The 23,219-nt window shown below is 39.7% G+C and overlaps 1 protein-coding gene across 1 annotated transcript in view; it reads right to left on the bottom strand.

The window, feature by feature from the left end:
* SETD1B (SET domain containing 1B, histone lysine methyltransferase) overlaps nucleotides 1-23,019 on the bottom strand; it is a 68,558-nt gene extending 45,539 nt beyond the window's left edge. The window contains exons 1-5 of the mRNA XM_063454268.1: nucleotides 22,947-23,019; nucleotides 22,667-22,821; nucleotides 22,245-22,343; nucleotides 21,418-21,688; nucleotides 1,266-1,378 (exon numbers count right to left, since the gene is read on the bottom strand). Of these exons, the coding sequence (XP_063310338.1) occupies nucleotides 1,266-1,378; nucleotides 21,418-21,688; nucleotides 22,245-22,343; nucleotides 22,667-22,821; nucleotides 22,947-23,019 (711 nt within the window). The remainder of the gene's footprint in view (nucleotides 1-1,265; nucleotides 1,379-21,417; nucleotides 21,689-22,244; nucleotides 22,344-22,666; nucleotides 22,822-22,946) is intronic.
* Between the last annotated feature and the right edge of the window lie 200 nt (nucleotides 23,020-23,219).

The raw sequence follows: 23,219 nt of genomic DNA, 5'->3' as shown, positions 1-23,219 counted from the left end.
AGATAAAAGGCGACACTCATTTATCATTGTTTCAACTACTCTAAACCACCCAAGAACTTGGAGAAGTGTTATAAACATCCGCCTTTTTCTTTACTAGTCTGAAAGACCCCATACTGAATCTTAGTGTATTTTTAAAATGTAAAAATGTTTTACTTTTTTTTTTAAATACACTTTATTTAAATAAAGTGGTATACTTTTGGGTACACAGATTTTATGTAATAGCATTCGGGTAAATGACATGGAACAAAACATTGTTCTCATCAAAACAAGCAAAACACTAGGAATAGGTTTTTGCAAAGGGTATTAAAAATTGGACAACACTGTATCTTTCTTTATACTGTAAGTGTTAATGTACTCTTTTAATATATCATCTCAATAAAGTGGTCTAGGAGTCATGCTCCTGTGCTATAAATCCTGCAATTTCCTGCATCTTGAAATTAAACAGGATTAAAACGGGAACAGCAAAGTTTACATTACAGGGTTAAAATGGACCTTGCGGCTATCACATTAAAAGTCACTAGAGGTCCTCCTACCGAAATAGCCAAGTGAACTGCCATTTCCATCAGATTGACCATTTGATTGGCAGAGCGCGTGGCGTTTTGCCGCTCATGCACACTAGTCTCCCAATGCTTTCCTATGGGCCTGTCCATGAATGCATTTACATTTCTGCCTAGGGACCCTCTAGTGGTCGTCTTAGTGGGTCTGAGTTAGTGCTGCCTGGGTCATTACTGCAGGCTCTGCATGGAGACACTGAACGTTTCCTATAGAAATGCATTAATCAAAAGCATCTCTATGAGAGGTTCCTGATTGACGCAGTGCTGCATTTTGCCGCGCATGCGCAATAGCCTAAAGGAAAGCATTGGATTGGCTGAGATCACCAACTTCAATGATCTCAGCCAAGGGAGTGGAGCTTGGGCAGGGCTAGTCATGACAGACCTGTACGGCGCCGAAAGAAAGGGGACTAAATTCCACTTTTACTTCAGTGAGAGGGGGGTCGGCAACCTAAATAGTGTTTTCATAATAGATTGACTGGAACACGTTTGTTTTCATGTCACTATCGTGCTCCATTAAATTAGCTTAGGAGGAGAAACTGGCCATGGAAAGAGCACTGCAGCGAGGGAGAAAAGGTAATTAAACCTTTTTTTTTTACTTTAGCTGGGAGTAGGGAAGAGAGCAGTTCACCATTAGGAATACATTTGTTTTTCAAACTCTATACTGTTCCTTTAAAATGTAAGATCTTCATGTTCGGAGAACTGCAGCTGTACCTGTGGCGTTTCATTCACAGTCGGGGAAACATCCAATTCACCACCAACTGGAAGGGTCTGCGGTGTGTAGAGACCATTAACTAACAGTTGATAAAATCTCATGCGTGTTTCTCCTGTAGAAAAGAAGAACACATAACACAGTGATTAATATAAAGCATGTAGAGTTCATTAGCCAAGCAGAAATAGTTAGCAATAACTTTATGGGACACAGTAGCAAAAGCTTGTTTACAATATACTGCTTGGAGATTTGGCAAGCAGTAACATATAAGATCTACTGATTATATTCTCAAGCAACTTAAGCTGCTGTAAAAACAAAAACTACTGCAGGTTAATAGCATATAGTCCTAATAACACTGTAAACATAAGTTCACATAGTCGAGTCTATATACCAAAGTACTAATGATCCCAAACCAAACATACCATAACCATCTAAAAAAAATAATGAAAAAAAAAAATAAATCTAAAAGTATTAAGTGAAGTGGAGTGATTATTTAATAATCACCACAAAATCTGACACAAATGTGTTCATTGGCACGTGTAGTATTATATTTTTGCTCTACCTGTAAAGTATTTGTGCCTTTTGGAAATAAAATAATATACAAGGTGTTTAAATATGATTGTCCCAAATTCAAAGCAGTATATTTTACAATGGCAACATGTTACAATTTACAATTACACCAAAAGTTAAAAATGGTTTAATGTGTTATTAAGTTTTACTAATCATTTTGTGAATGCTTATATGCCCCCCCCCTTCCCCCCCCCACCTACTGTACGGACAACATTGAGACGATATGGCCTCATGATTAAACATCACCTTATCACATTCCAGACAGTCATATGAGATCGTAAGTTCTTCGCTTGCATGACGAGTGGACTTGGGTGGGCTACGCTGAAAACGCTCTTGAATTCTTCTCACGTTTTCCTCCTGCCCTATGCTCTTCCCCTAACATAAACAGCCTGTTTCCTCAGATTGTCGGTACCAATAACAAATACTCTTTGGCATTGACGGATCAATGCCAAAACGCTGTTGAAACACACGCTGCACAGCAAATACAGATTCAGTCTTGCTGAACTGCAGAACGCAAGACGCCTTGTATTTGGGGGGTCGCCATCTTTGAAATATCTGAAGCTAGGGGCCGTTTGTGCACTGGTAGAGGCATCTAGCAGTAATCATTTGAACCTTTATGCCCCACCCATCCAAGTGGTAAGAGTTTCATTCATGGGCGGTTCGTGGAGATGAAGCGATTTCAAATCAGGTACATCTTTTTGAAACACCCTTTTGTATTATTTATAAATGATGTAGACAATGTAACACGTACATGTGTAAGCAAGCTCTAGATCTGTTTAGGTTACCACTCTACCCTAAACACAATGATAAACCAAGGTGATTTTCCACTCTTCACCGCATTATCTGAGGAAGAAAGTATAAAAACATAGCACACTACATATATGCAAGAGCAATATAGAATAAAAATGCACTCAATTAAAAAGATCCTCTATAATAGGCACTGATGTGTAGGTACTGTGTGGATAAGGTACACACCAAACAGCTTTCTCAGACTGTCATTTAATTTCCCTGCCTAATGCCTCCACGGGCCCTGAAGTGGGAAGAGTATATGGGAATCACACTGGTTGAGAAGGAGTGGGATAAAATAATGCTTTTGACACATAAATGTGCAGTCTCCACACACTTGGTACTAGGTTCCTCAGTCTCTTCATGCTAGAACATCTCATACGTCACACATGCTGGCAATGTTCCTAATAATAATAATAATGATAAATGGCAATAATAAGACAAATTTGTGTAGTGTCTTGTTTATCCTTGATCCCATTAAATTTATCTCTGGAGGTCTGAATATCTTCAGTAGCAAATTAAATATATGCAGGGATAGAGACTAGTCTGTTTCTTTGAAGTAATTTCTGCTTAAGCTCTCTGCCAGAATATTGGAAACCGATTTGATATAAACGGATATTAATCCAAACGGTAGAAGAGGAGATCTCTACTTGCTTACATTCTATAGACGAAGAAACATTGTCATTATTATTATGTTATTTATATAGCGCCAACAAATTCCACAGCACTTTACAGTAGGTGGACGAACAAACATGTAGTTGTAACCAGACAGGTTGGACACACAGGAACAGAGGGGTTAAGGGCCCTGCTCAATGAGCTTACATGCTAGAGGAAGTGGGGTAAAGTGACACAAAAGGTTTACAATTTAATTGATACGCTTTTATGAAGAAGTAGGTTTAATGATTTTTTGAAGGCGTGGAGACTGCGTGAGCTTCTAACGGAGGAGGGAAGTGAGTTCCACAGGAAAGGTGCAGCTCGAGAAGTCTTGAAGGCGAGCATCAGAGGTGGGAGTACGGACAGAAGATAGACGTAAGTCTTCAGCAGAGCGTAAGGGCCTAGACGGGACATACTTGTGTATTAGGGAGGATAGATAGGTGGGAGCAGCATTATGTAGAGATTTAAAAGCAAGAACCAGAATTTCAAATTGAGCCCTATATCTTACAGGAAGCCAATGTAGGGACTGACAGAAGGGTAAGGTATGGGCGGTGCAGGCGGACTGGAAGATGAGCCTCGCCGCGGCATTCATTATGAACTGTAACAGCGCAAGTAGGGAGTATGTAAGACTACTGAGAAGCGGATTATAGTAGTTAAGGCCAGAGAAAGTACAGTGGAATGGCACCTTAGTCGCATCTGGTGTTAAGTAGGGTCGGATGCGCGCAAAGTTTTTTAGATGGAAGCGGCAGGATTTGGCGATAGACTGTACATGAGGCATGAAGGAGAGGTCGGAGTCAAAGAGAACACCTAGGCAGCGAGCCTGCGTGGTGGAGCTGATGGTAGCACCGTTGACTTGGAGGGAGACAGACACAGGAGTAGCAACACTTGAGGGAGGACAGACCAGAATTTCAGTTTTGGTCAAGTTGAGTTTAAGGAAGTGGGCAGCCATCCAGTTAGAAATAGCAGAGAGGCAGTCAGAGACACTAGTCAAGAGGGACAGAAAGATTTGCGTGTCATCCGCATAGAAATGATATTAGAAGCCAAAGGAGCTAATGAGTTTACCAAAGGTGGCAGTATAGATGGAGAACAGTAGGGGACCAAAAATTGAACCTTGAGGAGGAGAAGCAGAGCCAGAGAACACTAAAAGAACGCTGGGAGAGGTAGGAGGAGCACCAGGAGAGAGCAATATCTTGTAGACTGATATTGCGGAGGAAAAGAAGAAGCTGTTGATGATTAACAGTGTCAAAAAGGTCAAGGAGAATTAGGATAGAGTAGTGACCACAAGATTTTGCAGCGAATAGATCATTTGATACTTTGGTCAGTGCGGTTTCCACAGAGTGCTTAGCGCGGAAACCAGACTGAATCAGGTCTAGCAGAGAGCTGGACTTGAGGAAGTCTGTCAATCTCACATACACAACTCTGTCAAGGATCGTGGATGCAAAAGGCAGTAGCAAGATAGGACGGTAGTTGGATGGGGAGTTAGGGTCAAGGTTGGGCTTCTTTCCAATTGGGGTTATAGTTGCATGTTTGAAAGGCAATGGAAATATGCCAGAGGAGAGAGAGAGACTGAGAATTTTAGTGAGAGGTAGAGAAAGAGAAGAAGACAGAGTACGGATGAAATGCGCGGGAATAGGATCTAGAAAGCAGGTGGTGAAGCGGGAGGACTGCAGCAGAGCAGAAACCTCTTCCACTGTAGAGGGTGCGAATGAACATAGAACAGCAGAGGGAGTGAGGTTAGGGGAAGTATTGTAAGGGGAAGAAGAAAGATGAGAGATCGTCAGTGAAGTGAGTTGCAAAGTCTGAGGCGGTCAAGTTAGTAGGTGGAGGAGGAACAATAGGGCAAAGAAGAGAATTAAATGTGTTAAATAGTCGTTTGGGTTCGCAGGAGAGAGTGTGGTTATGAGGGTATTGAAGTAATTTACTTTTGCAGAGGAAAGAGCCAAGCTGTATGAGCACAGCATACATTTATAGTGGAGAAAGTCAGACGCACAGTGAGACTTTCTCAAACAGCATTCAGCAGTTCTGGAGTATTTTTGGAGATATCGAGTCAGCTTGGTGTGCCAAGGTTGTTGTTGGGGGTGCTTGCTGTGTTTAAATGTAGGGGGTGCCATGATGTCTAGTTAAGAGGAAAGGGTGGAATTGTAGAAGGAGGTTGCAGAGCTAGGACAGGTGAGGTTTGAGATAGGTAAAAAAGAGTTTGGAGATTAGTGGAGAAATGCTCTAGGTCAAGACATTGGAGGTTTCTTTGAGACTGATGTTCAGATGGTGGTGTCAACTGGGTCTTAGGTGTGCCGATGTCAAAAGTCAGCAGATGGTGGTCAGATAGAAGAAAAGGAATATTGAACCGATTAGAGGCGGTAAAGAGATTGGTGAAGGCGAGATCAAGAGTGTTTCCCACTGTATGGGTTGCTAAATTGGACCATTGCGTAAGGCCAAAGGAGGAGGTTACAGAGAGCAGACGAGAGGCATCAATGCAGTTGGAGTTGTTGATTGGTGTATTGAAATCCCCAAAGTATAATGGAAGGAGTGCTAGATGAGAGGAAGTGGGGAAGCCAGGAAAAGAAGTGCTCAATGAATAGCCTATGATGACTGGGGGGCAGTAGATGATAGCAATTCTTAAAGGAGTAGGTTTAAATTGGTGGACAGTGTGAACTTCAAAAGAAGAAAAGGCTAGGGCAGGGGGAGTTATGATTGGTTGAAAGGTACATTGAGGGGAGAGAAGGATCGCTACACCACCTCCTTTACAGTTGAGTCTGAGAGTGTGAGAGAATTGTAGCCCACCAAAACATAAAGAGGCAAGATTAGCGCTATCAGAGGGGTACAGCAAGGTCTCTGTAAGTGCAAGTAGTGTGAGTGAGTTTGAGATGAAAAAGTCGTGATTTTAAATTACTGGAGATGGAGCGGGCGTTCAAAAGTGCACACTGAATGTTGGTAAGTGAGGGTAAAGGGCAGGGTATTGTGCTAAAGTTTGTGGGGTTTCTGCTTTTCTTAGTGTGTAGAGAAGGTGAAGGGCCTTGGGTTGGGAGAGACATCACCAGCTGCTAGAAGCAGGAGGAGAGAAAGTGACAGGAGGTGTGAATGGGTTTTGTATGCATGGGGTCTAGGATGAGATCGATTGTGGGTAGGAGTGAGAGAGTAGAAAAATGAGTGCAAGGCATGAGATGAGAGAAGGAGGCAGTGTAGCAGAGAGGGGCATATTAGGGATGTGCATGGGCAAAATATTCGGTTTGGTTCGGCATTCGGGACTTCGGATATGTTCTCTTGCAGCTGCTTAGTAGATAACTCCCATTATTCCCACGGTATTGGGGAGCTATCTACCAAAAGGCTGAAAGATCTAAATTGGTATTTCAGGCAAATTTACAAATACTAAGTAAAGATTACTTAGTATTAGTCAATTCTGCCCCTACTCACTGTACTGTGAGTAGGGGCATGTCTAATAAACAGTGAGCAGCCTGTAGCTGCTCACTGTTACAAAAACAAAACAAAGCCCCGAGCCCCCACCCGTGCCCTGAGCGGCGGGTGGGGTCCCTAAACTAGAATAGGTGGGGGGACCTATTGTCCTCCCCCCTGAGCAGCGGATGGCAGCCCTAAATTAGAATAAGGGGGGGGACCTATTATTGTCCCCCTGGCCCCCACCCCTGAGAGGCTGCAATTAGGCTCAGAGCACTCTGATGGTTGCCAACCAATTTAAGCCAACCAGAGTGCTCTGACAGGTAAATGAAGAGACTGATAAGTAAGTCTCTACATTTACCTGTCATAGCATTTTGGTTGGCTTGAAATCCAACCAGAGTGCTCTGTGTCATTTTACACAGCGTGGGAAAGTTCTTTGGAATTTTCCCATGCTGTGTAATTTGACTAATAACACTCTGATTGGTTGATTGAAAGCAAGGGGTGGAGGTCGGGGGGAGGACAATAGGTACCCCCTTATTTTTTTTAGGGCCCCCAAACGCCGTTCAGGGGTTGGGGACAGGGGCTTGACGACACAATAGGTGTGTCCCCCATTCTGATTTAGGGCCCCCACCCGCCGCTCAGGGGTGGAGGCCAGGGGGAGGACAATAGGTCCCTCCACCCATCGGACACGATAGGTTCCCCTCATTGTCATCCAGGGCCCCTGGATGGGCCAGGGTGGGCAATAGGTCCCGGGTGGGGGGACACTTGGGGTGTTTTTTTTTGTGGTTTCTTTTTTTGTTTTTTTACACTGTTTACTAGACATGCCCCAACTCGCGGTATAGCGAGTAGGGGCAGAATTTACTAATACTAAGTAATTTTTACTTAGTATTCGTAAATTTGGCTGAAAGAACACTTTAGGTCTTTCAGCCTTTTGGTAGATAGCTCCCTAATACCGTGGCAGAATTTACTAATACTAAGTAATTTTTACTTAGTATTCGTAAATTTGGCTGAAAGACCACTTTAGGTCTTTCAGCCTTTTGGTAGATAGCTCCCTAATACCGTGGGAATTAGGGAGTTATCTACTTACTCATTCCCATCCATTGACTGGCTAAGTAACTTACATTTTATATGAACGTGTAAGTGTTGCAAATGCTTACAGCTGAATCCTGGATATATGTGCATACTTTTTATTTAAACTGGTATACAGTGTAACATTCTTCATTCTTCCACTGGGTATATTAGTACTTCGGCAATTCGTCTATTCGGCAAATCCTAAATTCGGCAAATCCTAAATTCGGCAAATCCTAAATTCGGCAAATCCTAAATTCGGCAAATCCTAAATTCGGCAAATCCTAAATTCGGCACTTAGGCTATTCGGACATTCGGAAGTATCCGAATGTCCAAATTGACATTCGGAACGAAACAAATTGCACATGTCTAGGGCATATGTAAATATGAATGGGGGGATGAGTGAAGTGAGTGTAAGGAGAGATTTTGATACTGAGGGAGAAGGAGGAAATAAAGAGGAGGAGTAAGACGGATCATTGCTAAACTGGGAAAAAGTAAATTGGAAATAGTTGGAATATCAAGAGCAGGTGAAGGTAGGTAAATATTAAGTTTGATGGGTTAAGAAAGTGCAGGAGTGTACTAATAATATCTCCATCTCTATGGAGTCTATGATAAGTTATCTAGATAAGGAATTATTTGAAGACCTTTTCCCTCAGATGTGCTGCAAACATCACTAGTACAATCACCACTAGTTTTGTGAAGGTCGGGTCGTTGAGAGAGCAAAGAAGAGGGCTCTGAATTGGAAATGGTAAATAAAATTTAGATCAACAGAAAACTTTTTTTTTTTTTTTTTTAAATATATAATTCTTTATTTATGTAGTGCATGATAGGTACAGATTTGCCCATAATGCCACAACAGCGAGTACAGGCTGATCAACACATAACAATACGCCATAGCTTAACTGCACATTTTTATTTTATTTTTGTATACATGGTGACACAGAATATGCCAGTTAGGAAAGGGATAATTGTAGTGTTGGAATGACATATCGATAAGAGGACTTAAACTTAAGAGTGATACAGTGCCAGGGATTAAGTGTAGACTAAGAACTTGGGGTGCGTCTGGTTGGACTGATTTTTGCTGAGCCAGCAATAGAAGTGAGATGCAGAGCGTAAATAAGTTGAGGAACCTCAACAGAAAACGTTAAATATTTTCTGCTGCAGGCTGCAATAGGTATGTGAAGGTAAGCGTCCTTCATGTCCTGGGAACACATTTCTTGGAAACTTGTAGATTCATCTTCTTTAAATCCAGAATCGATCTGAAAGCGTGATCTGGCTTCTGAACCAAGAACATTCTTGAAGATGTTCCCAGGATCCATTCTGGAAAAGGAACTTACTCTACGACTTGTTGTCTACTAAGGTTCTTACTTCTAGCAGCAGGAGAGCTTCTGACATAGAACATTGAACTGAACAGCGCATGAATTGAGGAAGAGGAGGAGAATCTAGTTCTATCCAATAACGTTTTATTAGAATTTTTCAAATCCAGGAATCTCATGTGGTTTGTTCCCAGATGTTGAATAAGTGAAGCAATCTTCCTCCTACTGCTCTGGCGTCAGAACTATTTCTCTTTAGATTTGGGAGGAAACATTTTGATCTTGAATCCAAGTTTTGTCGGTTATAGCGCTTAGAATCGAACCTCTGAAAGGAATCTCTGTAACAGCTTCTGCTTTTAGAAAATAATTTTCTATTCCATCTTTCTTTTTTTCTTGATTTCAGGTAATGCCCTTTTCTCTTCAGACATATGTTTCAGAATGCCATAAAGCTGAAACCCAAACAGGTCTCCTTTCACAAAATGGGAGATCGCATGTTGAGTGTTTTGATGCATAAACTGCCATCCAATTGCGTAGCCGTATTTCCCTTCTGGCAACAGTAAAAGGACCAATGGTTCTGGCTGATATGCTTCTGAAGAACAGAAGTCCAGTCAAAAATTCAGATGCCAAACGAATGTTTTGAAGAAGTTTCATTTGATCTTCTTTATTATCTCACATGAAAGATTTTACCAAGGAATCCAGCCACACACGTTGTGCTCTGGCAACTGATGTGCCTGCAATAAGAGTTTTACACTGAGTTTTGGATGCTGAAAATACCCTTCTTAATAAGGATTCTACTCTTTTGTCCATCGTATCTTGAAAACTGCTTGTACCTCCTATAGGGAATGTGTTGTCTTTTTTTTACCCAGATGGGCAATTAGAACATCCACCTTAGAAAGATCTTAAATTTTTATCTTATAGTTCACATGCAGTTTAAAGCTAGTTTTAAAATGCTTAGTGATGCAAGTTTTTTTTTTATGAATTTTGGATGGAAAGGAAATGCTTTAGAATTCTTTTGTCTGTGAACCTCATTGTGATCTTCCATTACAGCAGAAACTCCTTTAAAGGAACACTATAGTCACCTGAACAACTTTAGCTTAATGAAGCAGTTTTGGTGTATAGAACATGCCCCTGCAGCCTCACTGTTCAATCCTCTGCCATCCCTTTGTTTATGAACCCTAGTCACACCTCCCTGCATGTGACTTGCACAGCCTTCCATAAACACTTCCTGTAAAGAGAGCCCTATTTAGGCTTTCTTTATTGCAAGTTCTGTTTAATTAAGATTTTCTTATCCCCTGCTATGTTAATATCTTGCTAGACCCTGCAAGATCCTCCTGTATGTGATTAAAGTTCAATTTAGAGATTGAGATACAATTATTTAAGGTAAATTACATCTGTTTGAAAGTGAAACCAGTTTTTTTTTTTCATGCAGACTCTGTCAATCATAGCCAGGGGAGGTGTGGCTAGGGCTGCATAAACAGAAACAAAGTGATTTAACTCCTAAATGACAATGAATTGAGCAGTGAAATTGCAGGGGAATGATCTATACACGAAAACTGCTTTATTTAGCTAAAGTAATTTAGGTGACTATAGTGTTAGGAATACTAAACTGTATTCAAAATGTTATAGTAACCCTATCCTTAGCTTTATACAGGTTTTATTTGCCGGTTACCTGTGCAGAGACTTCCTCGGCAATGCTAACATCTCTGCTAACCGTGACAACACTACCTCCTCCGTAATTGTCCAATCTGACGATCACGGAGGAGGTAGTATTGTCGCATTGGGTACCTGATGCTCATGAGTGGATCCAAGCTTCCCCATAGGAAAGCATTGTATTCTTTCCTATGGGCTTCCACATCACGTGACCGAGTTTTACTTTGTCAGTGCCATGGAAGAACCTCTAGTGGCAGTCTTTCTAAAAAATTTTAGTGTTTTAAATTGGGTGACTTTCATGGTCCTTTAAGGACATGTATTATTAACACTATAAATCTAAAAACACGGTTTAGAGAATCTGGCCCTCCTTGGCACCATTAAAGGTGATTTTACTCATCTTATTTCCAGCGCCCGACAGTCTTGTTGTGTCGGGCTCCGCTGCACTCTGTCTCCATGGCTGAGATCATCAAATCTGACGATCTCAGCCAATCCAATTGTTTTTTCATAGGAAAGCATTGGGACGCTACTGCACATGTGCAGCAAAACTCCACGCTGCATCAATCAGCATCTCCACAAAGAGATGCATTTAATCAATTGCACCGTAAGTAGCACTGACCCAGGAAGCACCTCTAGAGCAGATCTCTACGCCTGGGTGTTTGTTCAGTAGTTGCGGAATAAGCCCCACTGCACCCCCTCAACTGACTGAGGCAGAATAGAGCCAAGGGCAAGGAAACTTATCTTCCTGCTCTGCTCCCTCATGCGCCCCACTGTAATACCGGGAGGGGAGATATGACAGCACTCTGGCCCCGAGCAAGGCAGCAGAGCAAGAATACAGCAGCCACTCTGGACCCCAGGGAAAGAATCCAACTTCAGCTCTCCCAAAAGGTAGGAAGACTGGGTGAACTTAAAGGGACACTCCAGGCACCCAGACCACTTCTGCCCATTAGAGTGGTCTGGGTGCCAACTCCCACTACCCTTAACCCTGCAAGTGTAATTATTGCAGTTTTTTTATAAACTGCAATAACTACCTTGCAGGGTTAACTCCACCTCTAGTAGCTGTCTACTAGACAGCCACTAGAGGGAACTTCCTGCTCTATAGCACAGAAAACCTTTGCTAGAGCGTCGCTGGACGTCCTCACGCTGTGTGAGGACCTCCAGCGTCGCTCAAATCCCCATAGGAAAGCATTGAAAATCGTTTTCAATGCTTTCCTATGGGGAGCTCTAATGCGCATGTGCGGCATTGCATTGGCATTAGGTCTCCACAGCCGGCGGGCGGGATCAGTCTATCAGTCTCTCCCACTGGCCGACATAATGAAGAGGAGGAGCAGCGGTGACCCAAAACCACGGCCGAGGGACATCGGCGGGGGTCTCAGGTAAGTGACAGAGAGAGATGTTTACATTGAAAAGCCTTCAAGGACAGGCTATAGATACCAGAACAACTACATTAAGATTTAGTGGTTTTAATGACTAGTGTCCCTTTATGAATTGTATTTTTGTCATTGAAAATATAGCTTTATTAGTGTTAAAAAAAAAAACAAAAAAAACACTGTCTCTTAAAAAAAAAAAAAGGCAGTTTTTTTTTTTTTTTAACTGGCTCCTAGATTCCAAGCAAATTCATCAAGACCTGCTCTAAAGGTGGTGACACCTTTGATATTAATGTGGGTGGTGGTAAGCAAGATTTGTTTTGTTATTATTTTTAAGCTAGCACAGACAAATAATGATTTTGTTACCCTTTCACCCCCAAAACCAAATCACGAGCACACTTGGAGTAATGTGCATCATGACACATTTTATCATCAATTACTTCCAACATTTCAGCTAATTTGTGGTTTATAAAGCACACACTGTATTTTATCGGTGCATTTCACAAACCTGGTTTATTTTACTGGAGTAATATTTACAAATGTGTGTTCTAAGAGAATTTCCAAGTACCAGCAGGGGAGGATTTACATGCCAAGCACCTGTAGGAAAAGAATTCCAAGATGCCCCTCTGCCACCTCCACCCCCCGTGACAAACAAAAAACAACAAAACAAACAACATTTATTATCTGGACATTGCAAGCATAACATGTCTAAAAAGCATATACTGATAGGTATGCGCATATTTCTGTTTGTTATAAATATACTGTGTCTAAATCTGTGAGCATAGTAAATGTATGCAGCTGTGTAAATGTATGCAGGTTCAAATATAGATTAGGGTGAAGGAGAGCTTTAAGTTTGAGAGAGTTAATATCACAGTTAGATTACACATACACAAGGGGTTTAAACGTGTTACGAGGATTAAATGCTTGAGAGGGGTTATAGTTGTAATATAAGGGGTGTTTCGAATGGAGTTTAGGTTTGGAGTAAACTTAGTACTGGGGTACATTTATTGTGTTTTATAAGAGACATTAAACATATGATTAAAGTTTTTTTTTTTTAGATTTTGAGTGTTAAAGGGACACTATAGTCACCAGAACATCTACAGCTTACTGTATTTAACCTCTTAAGGACTGAGCCAAATGTACACGTGATCAAAACAAAAAGTAAACAAAAACTTGAATTTGCACTATATATCTGCGCTATATCTTTCATATTATGGGCACCCACACTTATTATATATCATTTTATTCAGGGGAAACAGGACTTTCATTTAACATCAAATATTTAGATATGAAACAATTTAATATCAATAAAATTATTCTTTTAAAAATGGGAGAAAATAAGAATTGTTAAAAAAAAAATTTGTTCTACGTGACATTCTAACTGTGAATGTCATAATACTGTTTAATTTTACTGCAATAAAATACACATTTGTAAGTCCGTGTAAGTGCCATTTGTGTGTGAAAAATGCAAAAAAATCTAACTTTCACTGACAATATCATCGTTGTAATACATTTTACTGTTTTGAAACACTAATATTTGTGTTCAGCAAAGTCTTCCGAGTAAAACTGTACCCCCCATGTACAGGTTTTATGGTATCTTGGAAAGTTACAGGGTTAAATATAGTGCTAGCAAACTGGACTTTTTGGCCTGGGTTGTCAGGCAGGTCCCGCTAATTGTAATTAATAAAATTACCTAATTATGTAAAATTATTACATAAACATATATATATATATATATATATTCCACAAAGAGTGCACTCATAGGACTTTCAGATTCAAATTAGTGTTTTATTTGAGCAAATAAGTGCATATAAAGTCGACGTTTCAGTCCAAACGGACTTTTATCACTCTTTGTGGATTATAACCCTGGTTATCCTGACGAAAGTCCTGATGTAGGACTGAAACGTTGACTCTTCATGGCAGTTGCCGAATAAAGCGAAGTTTATTATTTTTTCACCAATTGAATGAAGTCCCTGAAGTGCTTTTTCCTATTTGATATATATCTATATATATATATATATATATATATATATATTTTTTTTTTTTTTTTTTTTTTTAAACGTAATGTCCCGCAATCACTGCTCCCGGTCTTGTCTGTTGCCCAGGTGCAAACTTCGACCTCCAAATATATAAATCCTTGTTTGAAGTGCACTCACAGGACTCGGAATTATAATTCAGAGTCCTGTGAGTGCACTTCAAACAAGGATATATATATATATATATATATATATATATATATATATATATATATATATATATATATATATATATATATATAAATAAATAAATAAAGGTAAAAAACAGGAGCACTCACTTGGATTTTTCAAACGTGTATTAACCGTCTAAACACAAATCTACATCAACGTTTCGACCCTTCGGGGTCTTTATCAAGGTCGAAACGTTGATGTAGATTTGTGTTTAGACGGTTAATACACGTTTGAAAAATCCAAGTGAGTGCTCCTGTTTTTTACCTTCATATCTACTGGCCTGGAGGCACCCTGGTAATATTTTTACATATCATATATACTTTTTTGGGGTTGTGTGCCAGAGTCTGGTCTGTTATATATATATATATATATATATATATATATATATATTTTTTTTTTTTTTTAAATACAGTTAGAACGAATTTACACATGTATATTTTTTTATTTAAATTTTATTTTTTAACATATTTACATATTTATTTTATATATAATCAATATCATTGTACGTGTATTTTAATAATATATATATATATTTATTACATTAATATTAAAATACACTTAGACAGTGTATGTATGTATATATATACACATGATCTAAGTATATATTATTTAATTTTACACTGATTTAACATGTATTTTTTTTTTTTTTTTTTTTTTTTTTTTTTTACAGGCAGCAGGGGGAGTACCTGTCATTACAGGCACTCCCCCTGCTGGCATTGCCATGGACGGCTATGCCGTCCATGTGATCGTGAGGTCCTTGCAAGGGGGGGCCGAAGAGGACGGAGGGGACTCCCTGGGCTCCCAGGTAAGTCCCCATCCTGCGATCGCCGGCGTGGGATCGCTGGCGACCGGGTAAGTAGAAAGGATGGTTAGCGCGTTCTATGCCGCCCTCCAGCGTTTAGAGCCAGTTCCCTTAGGATGGAATAGAAAGCCCGCCGTCCTTAAGGGGTTAAATAAATACCAGTAATAATATTTGTTCTGGTGAGTAGAATCATTCCCTTCAGGCTTTTTGCAGTAAACACTGTATTTTCAGAGAAAGGGTAGTGTTTACATTATAGCAGAGGGATACCTCCACTGGCCACTAGATGTGCTTCCTTGGGCAGTGCTGTACTGTGTGCAGCACTAACATTAAGTGTGTCCACCCTCTGCATAGACACACTAAATGTTCCTCATTGAGATGTACTGATTCAATGCATCTCTATGAGGAGATGCTGATTGGTCAGGGCTGCTTTTGGCTTATGCTAGATTGTGTTTTTAACACTAAAGGGTCAGGAATACATGGTTGTGTTCCTCATCCTATAGGCTTATTATTATTATTATTATTATTATATAGCGCCAAGAAAATCCCATAGCGCTTACAATCAGTGGACTAACCAACATGTAATTGTAACCAGACAAGCTTGACGCACAGGAACAGAGGGGTTGAGGGCCCTGCTCAATGAACTTACATGTTAGAGGGAGTGGGGTAAAGTGACACAAAAGTCAAGGATAGTATTAGGTGAAGTAGATTGGCAGAATAATATTTACTGAAGAATAAGGAAATTGTTTCTTTACATTTATGAAGGGGTTTAAATTTAGGATGTTTGCAAATAACCCTTAAAATTCCAAATTCTCCAAAGTACACACCCTCCTATGTCTTCAGTAGACAAGTTAGTTTCTTATGATTGATGGCAATGATGCAGCTATTATACAGTATGCATCACTCATTGATGCCCCTACTCCTCTTGCAATGCATTTACTGTGTGAGGCTATTAGAGCACACAAGGGAAATTATCCCTTCCACTCCCTGCCAACAGACTCTGGAGGAGCTGGGGCAGAACTGTGTTTTTTTGTGCAGCTCTGCTATCAAGCATAGGAGAATGACTGGACTCCTGAGGAGACTTATCTTTCCTGATCGGTCCACTTGAACTACAAAAAAGTACATTATAAGTGCTGAAAACAGATTCCCCCTACAGGACACGTAGCTGTAGACAGGTTTCTTTGCACAGAGTACCACAATGCCCCTCAAGTTTACCTTTGACATTTTTTGTGAAATTGAGGGGGCAAGTTTGAGACCTGGCCATTTCAATTTTAAACCTGACCTGTCACATATTTTGCAAAGACCCCTGATATCACTGCTTGGTGGTAGAGGCTGCAGCAGAGGTAAGTTACATTACCAAAAGCTGTCCATAACAGGTGCCGCAATATATTTTCTTCAGCTCCAGGTACTTTATGAGTCAGAAGCCTGCATCAATGCTGTATTCTCACCCATGTGTGGGTGGAGAATCCAGCGAGAGCCTCTACAAATCAAGTCTTGTGATAAGTAAGACAATGCCCAATTCCCAAAACCATCGCTAGAAGCAACTCTGAAAAACTGAAGTTGGCAGTGGAAATTTTGCCTTTTGTCAAAATTTGTATAACTTTAGGCTTATTCATAAGACAAAGTAGCCCCTATTTTGGTTTATGATATCTTAACTATAAATATAGATTGAGTGGAGGCTTGGAGTGGATACATGCAAAGCTTTAGTAATGCTGTGTGTGTTTATATTCATAATTCCCTCAATCACCAAGTGTTGTCCTCTGTCGGGTATGTTATGGTTTTCTTAATGTTGGGCTGCCACACTCATGTGCAAAAGAAAGGCACAAATGTGCAGTAACATTTTTCACGTGTTTCCTTAGAGCTTGATAATCCAGACTCTAGTAGCCCTCTCCATGTTCTTCAAAATCCTAATGTTCCCTAGACTGAAAGCTTATACAAGAAGGACCAACGACTGCTACGTACAATGCATTGACAAAAAAGGTATATGGATATCCACTTCCATCCATAGAAGAAAAATCAAAACACATAGCCATGCAATCACACTTCAGGGATATTGGCAATAAAATTGCCCACTTGTAGAACCCAGTTACATTGAACATTACAAATGTATGCTCCACAGAGTCAAAGTGCTGTTATCGTGAAGTCAAAATGTCTAGGAGCAACAATAGCTCCACCTAGATGTGGCTGGAAGCAAAGCTCACAAATGAGACTGCCAAGCACATATTTAGAGTTGTACATGAACATTGCCCGTCATCATCTACAATCCTGGCTCTACTATTACTTTCATGGTAAATCACTTTCATATACCATAAACCCCTTCTGGAGATCAAGGGTTTATAAGGACACATATAGCAGAAATGTAAGGGCAGAAAATGCAGCATAAATCCAAACAGAAGTGATCTCACCAACACTCATACATATACTTGAGCATCAAGACAGTGAATCAATGCAAAGAAAGGCTGTGTTTCTTAATATAAATGTTGCTGTTCATATTTACAGCAGGAGTTTGAGGGATTTTACAGGTTTTGTTTTTTCTCAACAATCATAAAAAATAAAAATAACAAAAAAAGGCAAAAATAAGTCAGACTAGATGATATTTATGAATCCTCAAAATGGTTTGCAAGGGGATATTTATAGTTAGACAAAGTTCTTTGTATGTTTCGAAAGCAGGGGCATGAAGACGTTTGTTTTGACCTCTAGGTCCTGCATTGGTTTATTCCGCAATGGAAACATTTTGAGTCAATCATAGAATATATGTAATAGTGCTCTAAGACAGTTATCACACCTCCAGCAATAGCTGAAAAGTTTCAATACATAATGCAGCATATTATATTGTTTAGACCGTTGTCCCTCGGTAAATGTGCACCATCCCAATGTTGCATATACTGGATAGGAGGAAGGTCTTCATTGTGTACCACCAATTGGTATAAAGTATAAATCAACTTGGCTAACTATCCACCTGCAGTACATACTCACTTAAATTTTCCGATGGGTCGAATTATCCTTTTGCCAATGTTGAACTTGAGAGTCGTGGAAGCCTAAGACTTGAGCTTGTGAATAGTTGGGGACCTTTGTGCACCTAATTATATTATGCACCTTATATTATACACCACCACATCACCCATTGTGTGAGGTGGGGGAATCTTTACAAAACCCATTGTTTAATATTGGAGGTACAGTACAGCAATGATGATTGATGCTATAATTAACCACTTCTGCAGTCTTCTTGTCCTGCAGTGTCCAAACGCACAAAAATATATAGACAGACACACACACACTATATAGCAGTGTAGGAGTTTAACTAATGAACTCTGTATATGTGCACACAGACATATATAATTTAAATACATTACTCACATTTAAAGATATATAGGGTTATTCACTAAAGTGTGAAGTCAAAATGTAATTTTATATTAAAATAGACATATTGGAAAAATGCCCAAGTCAACTTGTTTTTAGCTATTTGAGCCTAAAATTTGATTTTCATTTTAAATTCACTCAAATTCTCAATTTATTAAGCTAATTTTTAACAAATAAAATGTCCACTTACTCCAGCATAATGAATAATACTTAACTGATAATAACACAATTTACTGTAGGATAGATTGATAGACAGAAAAAAATATACTACAACTTATGGATTTAGGCACCGGCCTGAGTTATTTTTTTTGTCAGTCCATGAGCATTAGTGCAAGTTCACTGGATGTTTATATATATATATATATATATATATATATATACATACATACAATAAACAATACACAATATATATTATGCCCAGTACTTATCCTTAAGATACAAAAACTCATCTTCATATGCTAATTCGGCAAAACTAATATAATAACAGACCAAACAACCAATTAGGCCTACTAGATGGGTCTAGTGCATCACCCTTCAAAATACAGAGTAGTTAATTGTTCTCTAAAAAGGGATGGGAAGAGCGGTCTGGTATATGTAAGGTAGCCTTCAAAATCTAATTATATGTCACTAGATATGAGTAACCCATAGTATGCTCCAAAGTTAAAAAAAAAAAAAAAAGCAAACCTAGATATGTCTATATGTCTCTTGATTTTAAATATCTAATGGTAAAATACTCTGCGGACCAGACTATTAAATTACAGTCCACTGTTTAAATAGGCAATTGTATCCACTCTTGTGAGTATGTGTTACTTTGTGTCTTTAAATTACACAGGAGACACAAGTAACCACCTTCAAAGAGACTGTGCCCTCATCTATTTTTACATTTATATTCCACACTAGACAGCATTAGTTTAGTGTTTGATAATTTATGATCGATAGTAGATATTGGCCTATTTTAATAAAGCCTCAGATTGCATGTCGTTCAAATGTCTTAAATAACTTGTAGAAGCATGACAGAATAAGCGTTTGCTTTCAGATGCATTTCTTGTGTTGGAATCTTCGAATCTATACAAGCCCACCTTTAAACTCAACTATCATCTGGTACTATCATCCTAAAATAATGGCAGGTCATAATACAATTTGATTTAACATGTTTCCAATTTAGGTTTTGCACAGAACCTTTCAAATGAATGTTCTTTTTTCTTTTTTTAAAAGCAAAATAAAGCCATCAGGATTCTATTACATTGCAAAAAAGATACTATATTCAAGGGAGGATCTGCAGGTTACCTGCATTTAAGGGTAGCTGTATACATAAGAAAACACACACTGGGTGGGAATATCATGTGGGCATACTTAAATAAATTTCTGAACTTTTACATATTATAATTATATATTGCGAACTGGAAGCAAAGTTATATTTAAGGTGCAGTTCTATGAATCCACTCCACTCCTTGTTTCTTCCAACTTGGAATGTTACTATACCTGCACCAATACACAAAGGAGCGGTTTTGTGACTTTTTTTCCTCATATAACAGAATTGTAAAAAGTATGAAATACTAATCTGAACACAATACAAACAAAATAAAAATTTACTAGAGAATTAATGGTTAAATGACAACATAAATTTTAACATTTCAGACCAAAGTTGTATTGGAAATATTTTCCACTTCAGCAACAGTCACATTCTCCAGTTCTGAAAACAGTCACAACTTGAAGGCTGCAATTATGTTTTCTATTCACAAGTCACTGTTTAGTTAGTGAATAAACCCCAATAAATTGCACAACAATTGGTATGACATAACTAGGAAAGTAGATAATCAATAACTGTTCTATAAATTACAGAGCGTTGAGATGATACCTGCTGTTCCTCAAATCTTAGAAGTTTTGCTTTTAAACACTGGCAAACAAACAGAGCAATCAATGTGTCGCTTTTAAACTTGCTATTCAACCAAAAGGCAAAGTATTTACTACAAATGTGTAAATTTAGAAGGCAATAGCCAAAATAAAAAATGGATCTGCAATATATAGTAGTTAGACAGTTAATATATGTAACAGGACACTCAAAATAATGTCTAGGAATAGCAGGTAAAATTAGTAAACAGTTAAGGTATGCAGTGACAGGTGAGTGGACATTCTTCTTGTATTATACTGGACCATTTATCAACATATCACAGAAATATATACTTTGTACACCACTTTCATTTCATATATAAGCTATGCTGACATTCATACACAAATCAAAAAAAGTCCTGTACACGTAGTACAAACTGTATCTAACAGTGTTATTCACTAGCTGCAAAACTGTTTTTGTGCTCTTTTGAAAACATTTAGTTTAGTTGTGTACATAAGTACTGAGTGTCACAAACAAATATATATGTATAACTTTATAGTTATCTAATAAACCTGGATTTAGATTTGCCTGTCTTCCTCTACATCTATATTTCTCATGTAAATAATAGAAACATTATCTTAGTCAAACTAGCCATGGATCTGACAAGTTGACAAATAATTTATCATCAAAATGTACTTCAATGCTAGATTGTCACATTAAAAGTAAAGTTGTCAGCAACCTGTCTTGAAACTACATACACAAACATGCAGATGCTCTATCAAATTAGTTGTAACAAACATTACATGTCCATTTTACACAGTCTAATCACAAAAAAAAACAAACAAAAAAAAAACAGTTATGCAATTAACAGCAGTGGAGAGTCAACAGTATACCCTGTATTGCTTTAAAATAAATGAGCATCACTGACATGAGCTGAAGTTGTAGTGATCTACTACAATCAGGATCTGTAGTCTCCTAGCAACTGAAAACACACTTTCCACACGTGACTTGCAGGGAACCTGGAGAATATGCAATCACACAACTGTAAAAGGGTTCACTTGCAGCCCTATTTAAGAGCTCAGGTTGGGTGCCCACCGGGGGATTCGAACCCCAAGACCCCAGGTAGCTAATAACACACAGCAGGAGCCCCCTGTTCGCTCACCTTTAGTATCCAGTTCCACGTGCATGATGTTTCCCATCACGGAAGTGTTGTGCAAATGTTTCACTGCATCCCTGGCACCTTTCACGGTGGCAAATATTACTTTGGCAATCCCCAGGTGCTTCTTATTTTTAGGATTATACAAAATCTCCACTTCTTCAACCTCCCCATACTTCTTGCACATGTCACTCAAAAAGTTCTCTCTGATGTTATCGTTGAGTTTTGCAAAAGTAACTTGTTTTGGAGGGACAGGACCCACATAAAACTCATCAATCTGAATAAGAAGAAAAAACAACAACAACCAATATAGCAATTGCAGAAGGGATATTTGTCAGCTGATTTAGAGGGGGGGGAAGTAATATTATCATTGCATGGTTTAATGGTCTAGTAAAAATGTATCAAACTTAGCACCTGTTTGCATTCGCCAAGTTATCGTTTAATACAAGTATCAAAATCGAAATCAAAGGTCTGTAAAACTACAGATACATGTATCCACGAGTACTGCAATGACTCCTACTTGAGAGATGACGTTATAAAAAGCAGCATGTGTGCACAAGCCATTGTAAACAAAAGCATACATGGCATGTTACTATCAGATACTACTAAAAAATATTACATTACTATGGCTCATCAATCCACATGGTTAACCCTGTCAATACTGAGGGAGGGGCTAGCGCATGCCTCCCTCCCAGCACTCCATTAATTAAATGTCAAAACAAAGTGGCAAGTGATTAGCTCTGTTAAGTAGATGCTCACACACACACAAAAAAGTTGTGTGTGCTGACAGATGTCGCCTGGCATGCAGAGAGTGCTATCTAACGAAGACATACCTTGAGTTTAGGGACAGGTAAGTCTAGCTCTTTAGTTTTGGTCCATATCCGTCCGATCCGGGGGTCCCTCAATGAATCCACTGGGGGTACTCCAGAGTTCTGTAAAGAAACAAACCCACAGATTAGAACAAACACAGCTCCTGCCAAATATGAGGAGTTCAGAGGCAGCGTGGATGAGATGGAGGGAGGGAGAACTTGGATTGGGAAGTGTACATATGACACAGTTGTCAAGCTGCACACATGGGCATTTTACTATAGGGGGCCGGCTCCATTCAGGAAACACTGAAGTATCTGGATACAGGATGAGATGCTGGGCAGATCACACAGGGGGTAACTTTGTAATCACTGGGGACCCAGCTGCCATTAGAGCAAGCCATCATCTCCCCCCCACCCCCCCAGTGTGGACCAGGGGCAGCACATACAGGCATGCTGAAGTGGAGTCCATCGTAACGGTAGAGTTTGTGCTGCCCTTTCTTGAGAGCCGGGTCAATAATCAACTTGTAACTCCTCCAATGGTGATTCCTCTTGTCGGCCGAGGTGCTCGGTTGGTTGCCAGCCTCCATGCCGTTGATCCAGCCTGCAAGCCACAAACAAGAGAAAGATAAATAGAGCGCAGCCGGCGGCAGAGACTCAGACATAAAGGGATAACCGTGCAGCCCACATCCCTGCCAGGGGGTCACAGAACGGGGGTCCCCTCCTCACTTGCAGGCGGCTTTCTGCCATGGTCCTCTGGGTTCTTGCTTCTCTCCCCAGGCTTGGCCTCCTTGAAAGACATGCCTGCCCGCCTTCCCCACACCCCCCAAACCCCTGCTCCCCTGCGCCCAGGGTCGTCTCCGTGCCCTGCAGGAAAGGCCCAGCAGCTTCACAGGCCCCTTCCCCGGTTACATGGCACACTGTGGAAGGGACCCTGTCTGCTCCTTTTTGGCGAGCCAACACATATTGTGTGTGTGTGAGCTGCTTCTGCTCGCTCTGGGG

The sequence above is a fragment of the Pelobates fuscus genome, chromosome 5, assembly GCF_036172605.1.
Source record: "Pelobates fuscus isolate aPelFus1 chromosome 5, aPelFus1.pri, whole genome shotgun sequence".
Classification (NCBI taxonomy): Eukaryota; Metazoa; Chordata; class Amphibia; order Anura; family Pelobatidae; genus Pelobates; species Pelobates fuscus.
This window is presented reverse-complemented; position numbering and strand designations above follow the sequence as displayed.